This window comes from Podarcis liolepis, assembly GCF_965112155.1.
Source record: "Podarcis liolepis genome assembly, chromosome: 3".
In the NCBI taxonomy this organism is placed as follows: Eukaryota; Metazoa; Chordata; class Lepidosauria; order Squamata; family Lacertidae; genus Podarcis; species Podarcis liolepis.
Genome location: NC_139557.1, coordinates 70,591,016 through 70,608,931, shown reverse-complemented (window position 1 = coordinate 70,608,931; position 17,916 = coordinate 70,591,016). Strand labels below are relative to the sequence as shown.

At 41.6% G+C, this 17,916-nt stretch overlaps 1 protein-coding gene across 5 annotated transcripts in view; it reads right to left on the bottom strand.

Moving 5' to 3' along the window:
* The window catches only part of TULP4 (TUB like protein 4), a 96,089-nt gene that overhangs the window by 51,014 nt on the left and 27,159 nt on the right, over positions 1 to 17,916 (bottom strand). For all 5 annotated transcript variants that reach the window (XR_014524367.1, XR_014524368.1, XR_014524369.1 and 2 more), the window contains exon 2: positions 14,688 to 17,003. Coding sequence is in view for 1 of the 5 variants with exons in the window: in XM_083496387.1 (XP_083352513.1) it covers positions 14,688 to 14,939 (252 nt within the window). In the remaining 4 variants the exon portion in view is untranslated. The remainder of the gene's footprint in view (positions 1 to 14,687; positions 17,004 to 17,916) is intronic.

Here is a 17,916-nt window from a genome sequence, read left to right as displayed (position 1 = left end):
AAGCACCCCTAAGTGCAAGTAGATAAATAGGTACCGCTTTATAGCAGGAAGATAAACGGCGTTTCCGTGTGCTGCGCTGGTGCTGGCACGCCAAAGCAGCTTCGTCACGCTGGCCACGTGACCCGGAAGTGTCTCCGGACAGCGCTGGCCCCCGGCCTCTTAAGTGAGATGGGCGCACAACCCTAGAGTCGGACACGACTGGCCCGTACGGGCAGGGGTACCTTTACCTTTACCTTTACATGAAAATGGGTTAACTCAGCCCTTAGCTTACAGACAAATACAACAGTATCACTGAACCACTGAGCTGGAGGGGACCCTGAGGGTCATCTAGCCCAACCCGCTGCACTACAGGAACCGTTTGCCCAATGTTGGACTTGAACCAACGAAGCTGAGATTAAGAGTCTACCACCTGAGCTATGTATCCCCTACCTGTAAGGTCAAACAAAAAGTGACGTGGAAGGTTCATAACCGGATCTTCCAACTTATTTCTGTTGACACTTAAAAGCAGGTATGAGAGGGGATATAGACTGGGATTTTCCCACTGGGATTTACTTTCCCCCGCTGTGCTCTTTCTCCAGTTTGCCTCCCTAAATTAGCTGTTAATTTGTGGGGTCTCTTCTCTTTATTCTTTCCACGCTTTTTAGTGGATGAAACTGCATCAGCTATGTGATTAAGACACAAAGATTCTCAAAACTAAAATCCATTGTCAAATGAAAATTCTGGCAAATCAAGGAACACAACCAATTCCTACTGAGAGCTAGCTACATTATTTGGTTGTTTTTATCATAAAATGAGCACATGGAGGTATCTTTCCCATACATCAGTGAAAGATACAGATAACCCTCTGGGATGATCATTACATCAGTAAGAAAAAAGCAAGTCATGGCAATACTGCCACATGTTTGCTTCCACCAAGATATTTCTCTCTCTCTCCTTTGCTCAAAGGTCATCACCATACTTCATTCCTTGTTCCTAATGATACCAGTGGGTGTGCTTTTGATGTTTTCTCCTATTCAGAATGATATATGGCATTATTCACCCCACTAGTTGGCTTTCTAGCCTTGCAAACAAATATAAACATTAGGGGAAGAGAAGCAGCCACCTGTGAAATTGGTGAGAAAAACAAATACACGTCCTCCAACACAGACCCAGACTGGCAATCTTGCAGCCCTCGAAAATGCTAGAGGGGCTGGTGTACTCAAGGGTTGGGGTATGTGTCAATATCCATGATATTGCATCAAATGGATCATGCCCATGCACAGTCCTTGGATTTATTTCTTGCATTTACAAAGTGCTACTTTGGTTTCACTGGCTGGTATTCTGGGAAACAGCAGGAAGATGGAAGGTTCTTTCTTACCCATCAGTCACTTAGCATGGAAATAATATTTGGTGTGCAGTATGCTAAAAAACTCTTACACAAGGGGAAGACAGAAGGCCATGATCCTTTTGCTGCAGATTCTAGAGGAGTCTGGTGCTGAAATCCAAAACACAGAGCAACCTCAGTGTTGATTTTATACTCCACAGAGTCCACTACAGGATACGCTTCCCAATATCCCGGTTAAATAAAAGTACTTGTATTTAATTTGACAGTGGTTCTTAAGCACAGCTGCTTCTGGAAGAAGCCCCAAAGGTCCTCATGGAACTTTTTTCCAGAGTAAACTCTGTAGGATTGCACCCTTGTCGGATTTGAATCTAAACAATTTGACTTAAACTGGCCAGCATGAAAGGGCAACAAAAGCCAACTTCTCTCTCTTTCTTTCACCACCTTTATTTGGGGGGGGGGACCCCAACCTAAAACAAATCCCTATTATAAGATTTAGAACTACCAAAGAATAGAGAGGAGTAAGACTCAAACTTTACAGTATCATATCTGAAAGACGCACCTTCAGGTTGAACAAGGAAAGGGAAAAAAGGTTGAGAGAAGCAATAACAATCATGGGCAACATAGACACATTTTGGGAGAATTTATTCATTTTCATGAAGTCTGCTTTCTAATGCTTTGGAAGGGGTAGAATTTTCTGTGCTTAAATCAAGAGTAGTGGGTTGAAGTGGAAACATTAAAGGAGCAAACTTCAAGCCACACACACTGGGGCTGCAAGAAGTGACAATTTTCCTGTTTCTTCTTTCACTAGTTGTCAACAACAGCTTTTATCTGAATGCCTCAGCTGGATCAGAAGCATTCATCACATTTTTGCTGTGGACCAACTAAAGATGCTATGTATCCCTAGTATACAATCTGAACTGGGACTGATGTGCTATAAATGCCAACGCCAGTTCTTAATCCCAATTCATTGTTGTCCCCAAAGCAATGAATAGAAACTGTTCTGTACACACGCAAGCATCTACGCTTCATCTCCATTGCTTAGGCCATGTACGTATAGTAGTCGGCAGTATTTTCTCCCTTTACCATATATAAGCATAGGGCAGGATAGCAACCTTCTTTGAGCAAAGACTTTCACTGGTGGCCTCTAGGGATAGGTGATCTATTGGTATATCGCCCAAAACCAGTTTGAAGTCCATATTGTGATATCGGTTTCATAGTTCTTGACCTGGCAATATATCGTGAATCATGATATGTGTGTGTGTGTGTTATGCAAAAATCACAATGTGGGAAAAACCGTGAAGCCAGCCAATGCCTCTACATAGCTCCATCCTTATTTCAGACATTGTGATATATCAATATATAGCGATGTTTAGCTGGTGGTGTATTACGAAGCTGAAAACAAGCTCCATCCTTATTTCAGATATCATGATATGACAGTATATCACAATGTTTAGCTGGTGATATATCGCAATGTTGAAAACCAGATCCTCCTCAGCCCTACCTAGTGACCTCTGGGAATATGATGTGTTTGTATGATTCTTCTAACTCCCATTTTTTATTTATATAGTAAAGACTTTCTCTGACTGAAATGCTTCAGACTGCAAGTGAGGAAGGGATTGCATGTGTACTGCCTAGAAGGAAAAAAAGAAGTTTCCTGCCCAGAGAAAAAGAGCATAATCAGGAAGAAGGTTGGGATGAACCCATCTCTTGTTTCCTATATGTAGTAGGTACTTTAATGCGACAGCAAAAAAGCAATCCTCCTTTACTTGCAACCTGAAAGAACTCAGTCCAAGGAAGGGGAAATTGCCATTTGTTTTCTGCTGAATGTATAAACTGGCCTTGGCCTAGTTCACTGAGATCTTTGCTAGAAAAATGGCTCCACTACTAGTCTAGACAGTCTGGAACTACCTAGTATCCTTTTGGCTGCTTTTCCCAACCACCCCCTTGCTTCTGTCTGCCAAGCTTTGGACTGACTCCTGCATTCTTGTCTTGACAACTGGATCTTGCATGCCTGCTGTAAATACTATGTACAAAAACTCCAACTGCCATCATATGTGCTCTCCCAAGCCACCCTTTGTGTGGCGTGAAGAGTGAGTACTCTACATTGCCGAACACTGTGGCTACCCCAGCTGTTTCTCTAGCACTTGGTGGAGATGTAAGCTCAGATTGGTGCTGCTTTTCTAGAGATATAGCAATGCTGTATTATTATTAATGCAATGCTACAGAAGCTGCCCACATATATGTGCTCTGTCTCCTGGCTTGACAGGACTAGGTCTTTTAATGCCAGAAGAAACTAAGGGTTCCAGCATGGTGTTGTGGTTAGAGTGCTGGACTAGAACCTGGAAGAACAGGGTTCAAAACCCCACTCAGCCATGAAGCACACTATGTGACCTTGGGCCTGTCACTGTCTCCTAGCCTAACGTACCTCACAGAGTGATTGTCAAGATAAAATTAGGAAGGAGGCGAACCATGCAGGCTGCCTTGAATTCCTTGGAAAAAAAGCTATAAATATAACAATAAATAAATAAATAATGAATAGAAAGTTCACAATAGCTTAAAATAAATGTTTTTGCAGTGAGCACTGATAGGAAATGGAATGTATCCTAAATAAATGGAATTTTCTCCAAGCAGAAAAGTGTATGCCGATTATCAGAGGACGAAGGAAGTTTAGCAAACTCACATTATTCAAGAAATGGGTGATGCGCTGGAGTGAAGCAATGCTACACAGAAAGATGTTCTGCTTATTTTGTTTGTTTTTGCAAGATGTCTGCCTATCATTGTCCTGGAAACGATTCAATAATCTAAAAGCAAAACAGGATGTAAATATCTCTGGCAACTGACTAGAAGCATTACTTCAAAAAAGATTAAACCATTACAAGATTACAGCACTGTCCTTCATAGGACTATACATATTTGCTTTTAGAAAGTTGTGTTTCATCATTGGCACAACACACCTCACTTTATCAGTGATGAAAACCTACATTCACACTGCCTCCTTTTCATAGCTGTACTTCTCAAGTGTCTGCATTTAAGAGCCCTCTCTGAAAAATGTGAATACCTAACACAGCACACAGAGAGCAGGTCATACCAAAACTCAGCCACAGGTAGGACTGTGAGTAAACCACAATTATGTGTAAGCTGAAGAGACACCACGGACTGTTGTGTGGTGGGGAGTGGGTCATCTTCCTACCAACTTCATGTTTCATTTAGAACGAACATGAAAATAAGCTTCTAGCCCTTCTAGTTGGTGAGCAGTGTTTGAAATGAGCCTGGTGCCAGACACATTTTGCTACTGGCTGGCAGGTCCAATTGCGACTACGTGGAGATTTCTGGGTGCCAGCTTGGCAGCCACAGTTTAAAAACCTCTTCCTTAGTCCATCGTTAATATCGTTTCCATTTCCACTGTGTGTGTTTCTCCTTCCTAAACTGGGACAAGTGAATTGTTGTAAGAGCAAGCTACAGTCAAGCAATATAGCTGAGATCATAGCGTTGGAAGGGACCCCGAGGGTGATTTAGTTGAACCCCGCAGTGAATAGACATTCCGTTGTGGTGACTGCAACCTAGATTCAAGATGCCATTTGGTGCCTAGCTTATATACTTGAGTTTCTAACACTGTAGAGATCTCAGAAAAGAGGAAGGCAGTGCCTGCCTGTCTTTGCATCAGATATCACTGCTTTCTACCTCCCTCTAGAACACTGTTCTACTAAGTATAATATCTAGTGTTGAGCATCAGCACCACAGTGGTGACTTCTGCAGAAACGGCTATCTCCCCAAGATCACTGCAGTCTCGTTCAACAGCAGTCCATTTGCAGACCAGCCACAGGAACTTTGAGATGGCTGTGGGAAGTCCTTACTCAATATCCTAAGAACAGAGTGCAAGCTCCATACAAAAGGAAATGTTTTGAATACAGAAGTTCTCGGGTTCAATCCCTGTCACCCTCAGCTAAAAGTGGATTTTCATTGTTGAGCATGCTCCTTCTTATGTGAATGTAGGGTTACAATCAAGATTAACACTGGTCTAGGTGAGAGCTAGGAAAGAAGTCATGCCACCACCACCTGCCATGGTAGGAAAGACCTTCTTTTGGGCAATTCTGGAGGTCTGTTTTGTTGATAAATTGCTACTGCATTGGGTTGCGATGCTTTGCTTTTAATAACTGGCATAGTATTCCTCTTTTTAACAGCTGCTATATATTACTTTAAAAACACCTGGGTGTTGTGTTATATAGCTCCTGGTGTTCTTATTCTTTCCCTTTATGAGAAGCACATGCATTTTAACAAGCTTAGGGAGGGCAACGGGGGCCTCCCAATCATCAGCATTCTGGGTAGGGGCAATAAGGTCGTTGTGGAACACAGATGGGCCCATTAAGGGAAATGGGGATATTTTATTTTATTTAAACTTCAAGGCTACCCTTCATCTGGAAAGATTCCTGGGTGGTTTACAAGGAATTAATAAAGCACAATTAAAACCATGAAACAAAGCAACCGTTTAAAATAATGCCATACAAAATGGGCAAATAACAGCAGCAAACATAATACACCCATACACCCAGGGCTTCCACAATCTAAACAATTCCATGAAGGGCCAGGGTGAACAGGTATGTTCTCACTCGGTGCTGGAAGCACCAACTGCACCTCCAGTGGAAGGGAATTCCACATTTGGGACACCACTGCAGAGAAAGATCTTCCTAAAGGGTGTATCCCTCTTCTCTTATGATGTTTGGATTCACAGAGCTCCATGTTGCATTTTATTCTGCCTTGGAAATAATGTATGAACAATTCTGGCTTATGCATGGACAGTCCAAAACACTGTGGATGGTTTGTAACACTATTGAGATGCTCAGTCCCCACTGTCCTCAGGCAATTGTTCATCTACTTAACCAAATCAACCTTTGTATTTAATTTACCTTGTGCTGCACTACACACTGACCTCATTCTTTCTATTTTTGACTTCATCCTTGTTGTCTCCTGAGTTAGCCTTCGGTTTCTCATTCCCCCTGGTTGCAGTACACAACAGCTGTTGTTGATTTCTGCTGCAAATGCTCCAAAGATATGTTTTGCAAAACAGACGGTAGCATTGTAGCATTACGTATGGTCTGTTAGCATTTTTAAACTATGCCTCTTTATGCAGTAGAACCACCATTAGTTTTTCATTCACTTTATTTCGAAAAAAAGGTGGCTAATCTACCACATCAGCACCTCCAGACAAGCAAGTCCACTTGGAACCATTCTAACCATTGGAAGCATTTAGTGAAGGAACAGCCAGCTGAGATCAGTGATGTGCAAGCAAGATTTCAGGTTCCATCCTTGACATATGATGAAAAATCTCACAAAGATGTAGTCCAAAATATCTGGAAGGCACCAGATTGGCAAAGGCTATGCTATACACATGTTTTTTGCAAATTGTGACATGTAAGCACACACCACAAATCAGAGGAAAACAAGGGATAGTTAGAAACACTGAAATGCAGAGGATTTAATGTGGATGCTTTGTAAAAAGTGAGAGAACAAAAGGTTGAAATTCCACCAGGGGGAAAAACAGGATTGAAACATGTTCTGAAACAACCAGAGCCTTCTGACTGTAGGGACTTTGAGGCTGGGGGAGAAGTGGCTGGCTCCATACTCTCTTTCTTTTACACTGCATTTCCTAATGGTACTGTGAACGATGGGTATCTCTCTTTCCTCCCTCCAAACTTCCAAAAGAGACACAGCCATCTCTTTTGCCTCAGTACTTCCTGGTTCTCTAGGTCTCAAGTCTCATCAGTCCCATGTCTCTTCTAAGGGTCATGGTGAACATGCCCCAACCAAATACACCACTGATGCAGGAAAAGGACAGTGGGGAATGCAGAAAGAAATTTTAAATGAACATATTCCCGAATGAAGACAGAGTAAGCACACATTCATGCACCACTAGGTTATTGAAGCTGGCCCAATCTCAGTAAAAAGCTAGCCATAATGGTCAAAGAAACTCTATGGAAAAAAATAGTTATGTCTTGATATAAAACATGATAAAAGCAATAATAAGATCTTCCCTGGTTATGAAACCAATTTAAAGTAAAAGGCCTGTGACAAATGGAGCCTATGTACATGCAGGCATTTATGATTTAAAGCACAACTGGCCAAAGAATTTGTACTAGTGAAACCTACACCAATTTTATAATTATCTTCAGTGGGACATGAATGCGATGCACTAAGCATAAATCACATTTTACCGGTAATTGCATAGCCACCTCATCTTTTCTGCACGTTCTGTTGATACATTAACTCCCTGCTGCCAACTTCTTGCTGTTCATATATCAAAGCCTTCCCCTTGTCCTCGTCCCCACCCCTGTACTCAATTTAGTTCATGTAGCAATCTACTTCCCTGCTTTCTGTGCCTGTGGACAGCTAGCATCCCCAGGTGGTCTCCCATCCAGACAAAGGTCGGGATGGAGCCTGCTTAGTTTCTAAGATCAGATCCATAAAGGTATCTCTGAAATTGCCAATTTCTTAGGAGTTATTGGTCAATGCAGCTCCTGTTTATAGTCAGCACAAATTATGACAACCCTGTACATGAGTAGAATTTACTTCTGACTCCTTAGCAATGGTATCTCGTAAGGAATCAAAATTTGCAGAGGGGGCCTTATTGGTTAACCCTCCTCTTTGCAGCACACAGACATACATTTCCCCTCCTTTCCATATCCAACCGTTAAATCAGGGTTGGAAACATTCTGCAGCTGGAGGGTTACATTCTCTTGTGGGGAATCTTCCAAAGTCATATGCTAGTGGTGGGTGGGGTGAGAGGTGAAAAGGGGGCAATACAACATATGTGACTTTGACATGTACACTGTGCTATGTTCCAGTCATGCAAAAGTGTTTCTGAAAGCACACATGCACACACCTCCATCCAGGCAAGCTAGACATTATCATAGTTCAAGGACACATTCCAGCCAGGGGGTGGTGAGGGGTGTGGACTAGGAAGGACGTGGAGCTTGTGGAGCGCTCCAGAGGTCGGAGAGAGAAGCTACCATCTAGTGGATCTACACAGAAATATTGATTGCCCTTAAGTCATAGGAAAGGTATCACAGATTTCAACAGCATCCCAGTTTCTGATTTCTTCTGGTAGGTGCTCTTCTAGCATTTTCAGATTATTGTTCTGAAGACCTCCCTTAGCCTACAATCCAAGACCTTTTTGGACTGCCAAAATAGTAGCATCCAAATAACGTTTTTCTATATATTCTAGGTCTTGTATTTAAGAAGCCCTGGAGGGTTCTAGTTATGTACTCTTTAGATACCTGTCAGAATTAGGCTGTATAAACTGACAGAATACTATTTAAAAAGTCAAAACAACTGAATGAAGACCGCACCTGCCTGTTGGCAAGATGGCCTAAGATACCAATAGCATGAAACACTTATTGCTTATGCATATTTCTGTCCTATGGGCTCTCTCTCTCTCTCTCTCTCTCTCTCTCTCTCACACACACACACACACACATTCTGGTTTCCTACAAATCTGATCAAATTTTGCTCAAACATTTTGATACATTGTATATATTCTTTTAGATGTAGTGATTATTTATTAATTCAGTTTAATAATATTTTTGAAATCATTTGTATCTGACCTTTTAGGCCTTTCTCTAAAGCGGCTCACAAGAAGACGGAAAGAAAACATGACAACATCCAGTCAAACCAAGTCCAGAACAAAATTAGCCAAAACGCAAGAATAGAGATCAAACATTCAAACCAGATAAAAAGCCAAGCAAAATACAACAAAGTCTCAGCAACTCACTTAAAAGCTTAAAAGGGAGCCAATCTAATCTCTCATGGAAAGGAGTTCCACAACTGAAAATTTCTCCTAACATTTCGTTGAAACTTGCTTCAATGCAATTTCTACCTGTTTCCTGTGCACTGGAGCAACATATTCTGCAGAACAGCCCTTCCGACATCCGAACGCCCCTGTCACGCCACACCAACCACACCCAACTCTTTCAACTGTTCCTCAAAGGACTTAATTTTCACACTCCTCGCCATCTTGGACACCTTCCTCTGGACATGCAGGAATGACATGATCAATCTAATGTCTGTACATTACAATGTCTTACAATGTGGAACTCAGAACACCGTACTTCAGATGCAGTACAGAACAGAGTGGAACTATTACTTTTCATATTCTGCTCCCATTAATGCAGCTTAATACTGCATTAGCTTTTTATCACTCACATTGCGTCGCTGGCCCATGTTCAGTTTATGATCAGCTAAGTCCCCTAGATGCCTTTCATGTGTACTGCTGCCATGCCTGGTTTACCCATCCTATATTGGAGATTTTGTTTCCTGGTTCCAAAAGGCAGGATTTAACATTTACCTCTAAGCAGCATTTGCTATAGCATTTCTTCTGTGTAAGGAAAAACAAAGCACAAAATAGCACAGGCATGTGGGTTTAGAAGCATAGCTTTAGACTACAGTCTAGTTCTCATTAAGCTAGTAAACCTATGTCTCACCTACACCTCTTAATTGCAAGTATACCTCAATATTTCTACTTGCAGGAGAGAAAGGCCCAAAGAGGTAACAAGGCAAAGAAAAATTAGTAAGAAAAATTGGAAGGAGATAAGCTATTAGTGTGAAACAAGCCCGTGTTGATGCATGCGCTGTGTGTGCTTATACTTTGGTGTATCTTCTGCATAAGGCATTTTGGATGGATGTTGAGTTTTGGTTCCCTTCATTCACGAGGAGAAAAATATTTGTCAGTTCTAAGGTGGTAAAACAGGAAGACTCAAGACAAAGCTCTTCTTCGTACTGCTCTCATGAAACAATTACACTCTGAGAGATTAACCAAGAGCTTATTTATTATTAGTACAAGGACAAGGGCCTATAGAATTTGCTCCCTGTCCTAGAACAAAACAGCTATTGTACCGACAGGCAATTATTCGGAGGACTGTGATCAATTACACTGCGAACTGTTTCTGGTGTTTAATTGGGTTCTTAACCATTTAAACTATTAGATTTCATATTTAAACAAGTCACTTTAATCAAGGTGGAATTGTTTTCTAGCTATTACGGCTCAGAAATGCAGCCTTCATCCTCAGTACTTCTCCCCTGGGATAACTGGTAGATTGTATAATTCAGGTTTTGTAAAATGTTCCAAGATATGGTCAGATTTGTTCTCATGTTGAAGGATCTCTCACAAAAGCAAGCAGGTAGGTAGGTTGCATCTCCCTGGCCAAAAGGCCTTCTTAGTATTCTCCGACCCTTCACAGAAATTAATGTCGGCCTGTGTAGACTCACTCCCAGAAATCAGTTTTAACAGTTGAGCAGAAGTTAAAAGCAAATTAGTTTTCCGTTTTGCTGAACATGCTAACAATTTTGGTTTAATTCACAAAAACATGAAGTCACTTGCACGTAGACAGGAGCCACTGGGAAGACATATGCAGAACCTCACGCTCTATTTTAGTAGGACAGATTTCTCAGGCAAGCATACAGAACTCTACAAAACACTGTTAAATAATCAGAAACAGCATATTTTTTATTTTTAAAAAAATGTGTGAGCAAAACCAATCCTTCAAAAATCTTCACACGAGCACCAATTGTAGGACCTCAGAGCCGCATCTTCTCCAAGCTACAAGTAATTCCAAGCCAAGTAATTCGCTCTCTGGTGGTCACTCTCAGCATTCTTCCCCAGTGTAGCCCCTAACACTACTTTCTTATACATCCCAAATCCAAACAATAACCTTTTCATTCTGCCTCCCCACTCAATCTCTCCCAAACAACCATGATTCCAACTCACTTGTACTTTCTGGCTTGTATCCAACCAAGTTTCACTCAGAGTTGAGCAGTTTGGCTGGTGCCTTCATCATACACTTTTAAGCACCAGGTGTTCCTCTTCAACCATGCCTTTGGCTAATTAACATCCACTACCCTTTTAAACGTGTTGTGGGAGGGCAGAGTATCGGTTTGTTTTTGCTCTTATTTTTATTCTGTATTTTGTGGTTTTATAGTGTACTTTTATGTTGTGAACTGCCCTGAGATCTACAGGATGAAGGGTGGTATACAATTAATTGATTATCAATTGACTAAAAATAGTCATGTTCATTAATTTCAATGGTCCTATGATGAGTAGGGCTAGCATTGGATACAACCCTCTGTCTTATTCTCTAGATTCCCCATGGCTTTTTCATTCCAAGCAATCACAGAATCATAGAATCATAGAGTTGGAAGAGACCACAAGGGCCATCGAGTCCAACCCCCTGCCAAGCAGGAAACACCATCAGAGCACTCCTGACATATGGTTGTCAAGCCTCTGCTTAAAGACCTCCAAAGTAGGAGACTCCACCACACTCCTTGGCAGCAAATTCCACTGTCGAACAGCTCTTACTGTCAGGAAGTTCTTCCTAATGTTTAGGTGGAATCTTCTTTCTTGTAGTTTGGATCCATTGCTCCGTGTCCGCTTCTCTGGAGCAGCAGAAAACAGCCTTTCTCCCTCCTCTATGTGACATCCTTTTATATATTTGAACATGGCTATCATATCACCCCTTAACCTCCTCTTCTCCAGGCTAAACATGCCCAGCTCCCTTAACCGTTCCTCATAAGGCATCGTTTCCAGGCCTTTGACCATTTTGGTTGCCCTCTTCTGGACACGTTCCAGTTTGTCAGTGTCCTTCTTGAATTGTGGTGCCCAGAGCTGGACACAGTACTCCAGGTGAGGTCTGACCAGAGCAGAATACAGTGGCACTATTACTTCCCTTGATCTAGATGCTATACTCCTATTGATGAGGCCCAGAATTGCATTGGCTTTTTTAGCTGCCGCGTCACACTGTTGGCTCATGTCAAGTTTGTGGTCAACCAAGACTCCTAGATCCTTTTAGAATTGTACTAGAATCCTGTGTATTCATCTCAGCCCTAAACAGAAGAGCAGGCAAAAGCCACAACTTGTTAGAATCTCAGCAATGAGGGGGATGGGACTGGGGACTGCTCTTTAATTAGTTGAAATTGTCTGCCACTGTTTGGCCAATTCCTCTAATACACATATTAAAAATGCAATTATATTATTTGGCTTTATGATTACGTTGTACGCCACTCTCGGTATCTCCCAGATGTTTCTGGCTACAGTTTCCATCATTGCCATCATCCGCCATGCTGTCTGAGGCTGATGGGAGTTGTAGTGCAAAACCTCTGGAGGTCCCCAGGTTGGGGAAGGCTGAACTAGGAGAAGCACTTCTGCTGATGCAAGGCACAGCCCCTGATTTCCACCAGTTCCTCCTACCCAACAGACCCCTATAAGCTTCTCCTGAGCTTTGGGTGGCCTTCTGTAACAGCGTGGGACAGAGAAATCAACTGGATGTCATTTTTATGACATCATTCTGTACTGAATTCATTACAACCCTTTGTACATACAAGACATTCGTCTATACATCATTATTTCCACTTTGTAAATGGAAATTGGAAGCTGAGGGATAATGGACTTGATAAAGCCATCCAATGGCCTGGTTTGCACATAACACTAAGCTATAGTTAACATGAATCAAGCTTTATAAACCAACAACAATTTACGAACATGGTTTGTCTGTGGTTAAGAAACTATGGTTTAGCTGCTGGGCTGGGTTCTGGCGATCAAATTAAAGTATGGTATAAGTGCTATGCGCAAACCAGGCGTGTTCATGGATGAGCTGTGATTTGATGCCTGGTCTCTTATGTTAAACTCCCATGCTAAATTTCTATATATCAATCAAGATTGCCCCTGATCAAAATCTAAAACAGTACTTTTATGGCCATTTTGGACCTTGCTTTAAATCAAGCTCATAAAAGCTTTTAAACCAAGTTAGGGTTAGCATAAGTCTGCTTTAGAATGAAGCATTATCTCACAAAATACAACAAAAAACTATGCTTCATTCCACACATTTTTATATTGGTACGTGTGTGCCATTTTTAAAGAGACTTTTGGATTGCTCGTAAGAATAAGCCATTTTTCAGTTTCAGGCTCTAACCATTATTTAAATCTAATTACCTTGCAGTAGTGGTTTTGTTTTGTTTTTTAAGAAAAAGCACCACTACAGCTGCACTGTGGAGGCTGTCATATTCAATTGCTTATGGCTCTATGAGTCATTTAAGAGGTCTCTGTTCCAGGCATTCTATGTAATCTGTTATCAGAGGGTCTTCCCTAGAATTGGAGAGGAGCATGATTGAGGCAGGTTTCTACAAGTGGCTTTTATTGGAATGCTTTCCATTATAATTCTACTATACTATAAAGTATTCAGCAGCATTTAATTTCCACCTGCATTTTACAAACAGATTCTAAGGGACACTATGCCCACATTTTCCTGTAATTATAGCCAATACGATTTTTTACAGCATAAGAATAGAAAAATATAACTAATACAAGCAGGCAGTAATAAATTAAATACAAAAACAAAACCAGTAGGATCAAAAAGCAAACAAAACAGTTGCAGAATCAGTCCTCATATCTTGGAACATGAGTTTCACTGCACAAAGGCTTCATTCTCAAAAGACCTGGTACAACAATAGTACTTTTGTTTGCCTCCAGAAAATAAAAATAAAAATAAGGAAGTGCTTATGCCCTTGGGGATGAGCAGTACTAGAGTAGCACATTAGCAGATCTTAAAAGTTCACACACCAGAATGGTGCTGACAGCAAAACCCTATATTCTGATGTAGATGTTCCCAATATGCCATCTCCAATCAACTTCTATGGAAGTTTGCAACACAAAAGCATCCTGTCTCTGGCATGCCCACTGTATCCCCAGTTCCTTACATATACACACTGGATTTCACACCTGTACACAGCCCACATTTTATGATGTATACTTTGGTCCCTATATATTCTTATGCAAACAGGTTGTTCAAAGTGCAGGTGTCAGGAGAGCCCAGGAGGATAGCAGTGGGAGGGCATAGGCCTCACCGTGCACCATTCCTGATCAAACTTTGGCATGCATCTTGCATTTCCTTTTTTATTTGGAACCTGTTTGGTCTTGCTCTAAAGGTAAGCCCAAGCATAGCAAATTTAGTGCCCTGCAGGTGTTGTTTGACTCCAGCTTCCTTTGCCCCTGACAACTGGCCAAGTTATCCGGGGCTGAACGGAGTTGGGGTCCAACAATATCTGGGGAAGGTAGAGACCATGTGGGCTACGTCTGCTTTCTCTTTTAAGACAACCAATGCATACATTACAGCAAGGCATTACCAAGGTAAAGATTACGGCAAGGCATTGCCGATAATAAACTTTAATCCATCACAGTTATTTACTGAAGCAGGCGGGGCGATGGCAAGCAGCAATTCCATTTATTTTCCTAAGGCTTTTCTGTAATCTACCTATTTGGCACAAAACAAACCACTGTGTCCACCTTTCTAAACTGAAACTTAAGAGCTTAGCATTTACTCACCTCACTGTTGTGGCCCCTTAAATTGAAGTTGATGCGTTGCGGAGTGTTCCGGTCTCTTCTACAATGGCTGGAGGTGAACGTAACACCCACAACTCCTCTGCCATTGCCCGTCGCCAGCCAGCCTTCCTCATAATATCGCCTGCGGCATACCGGCTTCTCCTTCTCACTTTTAGGAACCCTGCCTTTCCAAGAGAGGCAGAGGATGTTGGAATCACTACAGAGAACAGGCCCATGTTCCACTGCGGCATACATGCTTTGCTATATATTTCCCTTTTGGCATAAGAAAGTACTATGTCTAGTGCAGAAAATGTAAATCTGACGCTTCTGTTTTATTGATAACCTCAAGAGTTTCGACAGATCAGAATACGAAGTGGGGAGGAGAGAGAAGGTCAGTTTTTATAAATATCCACCAAATGCATAGTGAAAAATTTCTCTATAAAAGATGACGACAGTCGGCTAAGAAAACGTAATGCTTAAAAAAACCAAAACAAAACCAGGTTCATTTTGATTTGGAGTCATTGGAGTGAGGGTACACTTATCCTTTGGAGAAACAGCTACTGCAGAAGAGGCGTTCAAGGAAACGGCAAGCCGTCTTTTTGCTCAAATGGATATAATCATCGTACAGCCTGAGATTTCCAGTATAGCATGATGCGATTCCAGAGACAAAGGTTTGCAGATGTGTGGGTTTCAAGTAACTTAAGGCTTTAAAAATATTTCCTTCAGTTGGATTTTCACACGTTCATAAATCTTGGACATTCATCTTTCCTCAAAGCCACCCTCTGGCAGATCTTCCCCGTCAGATGAAATTTCCGCTGCTAAAGCTGAAATAGATTGCATAAAGGGGTGGGGGGAAAGGCACACAGACCGCGTGAGACCGAAGACCAGAGTTCTGGGCAGTTACCAATGTGCCAAGCCAGGTGGGAAAGCCCTTTCTGAACTCAACTGCTCACTGTTCAACCCAGCAGTCTCTGCAATCCAAAGGCTGCCCCATTTCCTTTGCAGCTGGCGGCTTCCCCACCACTTCCAATGGAGTCCCTGTTTATCACACTGCCTTGCCTGCTTCCTCACAACTCACAGCCACATGCAGGCATGAAAAGAAAAGCCCCTTTGCACTTAGCTGTCGTTGTGTTCTTGTGGTTCCTTAAATGCTCTGAACCTTTTAAGCTTCTCAAACAAAGACATTCACCTCATGTAAACTCCAATAGTTTGGGCTGTTTTTATTTTATTTTATGCCTTTGTCTTTTCCCTTTTTTCCACTAGGAGAGAATTGTAGGACTCGCTTTTCATCCTCTTGTTAAAAGAAGTGCCAGAGCTGAAAGCACATCAAGTAAGCGATTATTTGCAGATCCTGATGGATTCAAGAAGGCCAATTAGAAATAGTCTGGGGAGCTGCACAGAAAATCCAACTTCCCTTTCCTTCTACGGTTTCCCATCATGCCTCCTCTGCGCGTCCAATAGGTTCCTTCCTTATTGATATTTCTCCAGAGTGCAGATTCATAATTTTAACACATTTGCAGCTGTAGAATGCGTTTAAAAAGTGTTCCAAATGCTTTGAGTAATATTTATTATCAAATATTTGTACCATGATACAAGGAACCCAAATAAGAACTGGATTAACAGTAATCAGGAGAAGAAAAAGCAGCAAACCGAGCTGCAAAACTCAATACAGGATGATAAAGTCTGGGAAGCTCAATCCCTAGATCTGTCCCACTGCTCCTAAACTTGCCTGCTTCCAGTCATCAGCACACGATTACTTGTCACAACTTAACAGGCGGACATATGAAAACCCCACTGCATCGATCAAAGTCCAGTGCAGAAAAGCACCAGAGATTTGCGCATTATTCCGCTTTCAGGGATGCCAATATCAATCTCCCCTCCGCTCAGACTGTTTTATTTATTTCATAGAGGTATTTGTGTAATTTGCTCTGTGCAGAGGGTGTTTTTCTTATGCTGCTTCTTGGAAGGGGTTTTTCCCCACTTGCCACAGACCGTATGGCAAACTGACCACTAGTAGCAGATGGCATTCCATGGGATTTTGGTCTTTGTGCTGTCAGGTCGCTCCATCTGGTGCTTGAATTAATTTTCATCCATGGCAAAAACTCTCCAAAGTATGCAACTGCCAGTCTGTGGGTTTTCAGAAATGTGTTTGTATATATATGTGTGTGTGTGTGTGTGTGTGTATGCATACATACAGTATGTACAGGCACTCCCTCAACTTGGCAATTTGGGCTGCATCTGGTGCCGCAGTTTGGCTATGGCAGTCTAGCAAGCCATCTGTCACTTATTTGAGTTGGGACTCCTTGGGTGCTTCCAATTCTGTAAAATAAAAAATAAAGAATTATATATACACACATGTACTGAAATAGCAGGACTGTACAACTGTGCACATTGAAACTGAGGGTGCCAAATGAGATGGCAGATCTTGTTCAGTATCACGTACTGACAATATACTCTCGTTTTACAACTTTGGTGTGAAAAATATTTCAAAACCTTTTTTAAAAAAATTAAATCACATAACATGCAGGACCTGAAAGTGACACAATAGGTCTTAAATAAAAGTAGGAAAGGTGGGTGGGTAGGGTACATACACCAGAGCGACCACTGATTCCATAATGATGAATGAAACTTGTCAGCAAGTCTGTAAACTGAGAGACAGTGTAGAGTGTTGGACTAAATCCTGGAAAACCAGAGTTCAAGTCCCTGGACTCAGCCATGAAGCACACTGAGATGGTCACTGCCTCTTAGCCTAATGTACCTCACAGGGTTGTGAGAATATCATCAGGAGATGACACGGAGAACCATCTACTCCACTTTGAACTCCATGGACGAAAGGAGGGATATAAACGCAATAAAACAAAACAAAATAAAACCAAGAGGAATAAACGGGTTGTCAAGCCTCCACAAATGAGTCTTTTGGTTAGCACAAAGCAAAACAGGAAGAGGAGATAATTATTTCTTCAGCTATTATTCCTCGGATAAGAAGCTTCAATTCTTGGGATTCCTTCAACAAAATATTTCTCAGCAACTGCTACTTAACACAAGACTCAGCGTTAGCTCCAAAAGATTAAAAGGTCCTTTTCTGTTTGACTTTAAACATTTGATTCTCAGAAATATGAATAAGCTGCTCTTCAGTCACACCATTACTTGCTCACACTGTCCAGGGTTGTTTTTTTTAAATTATTATTATTATTACTACCACTACTACTACAGTAAATGAATTTGATCAAAT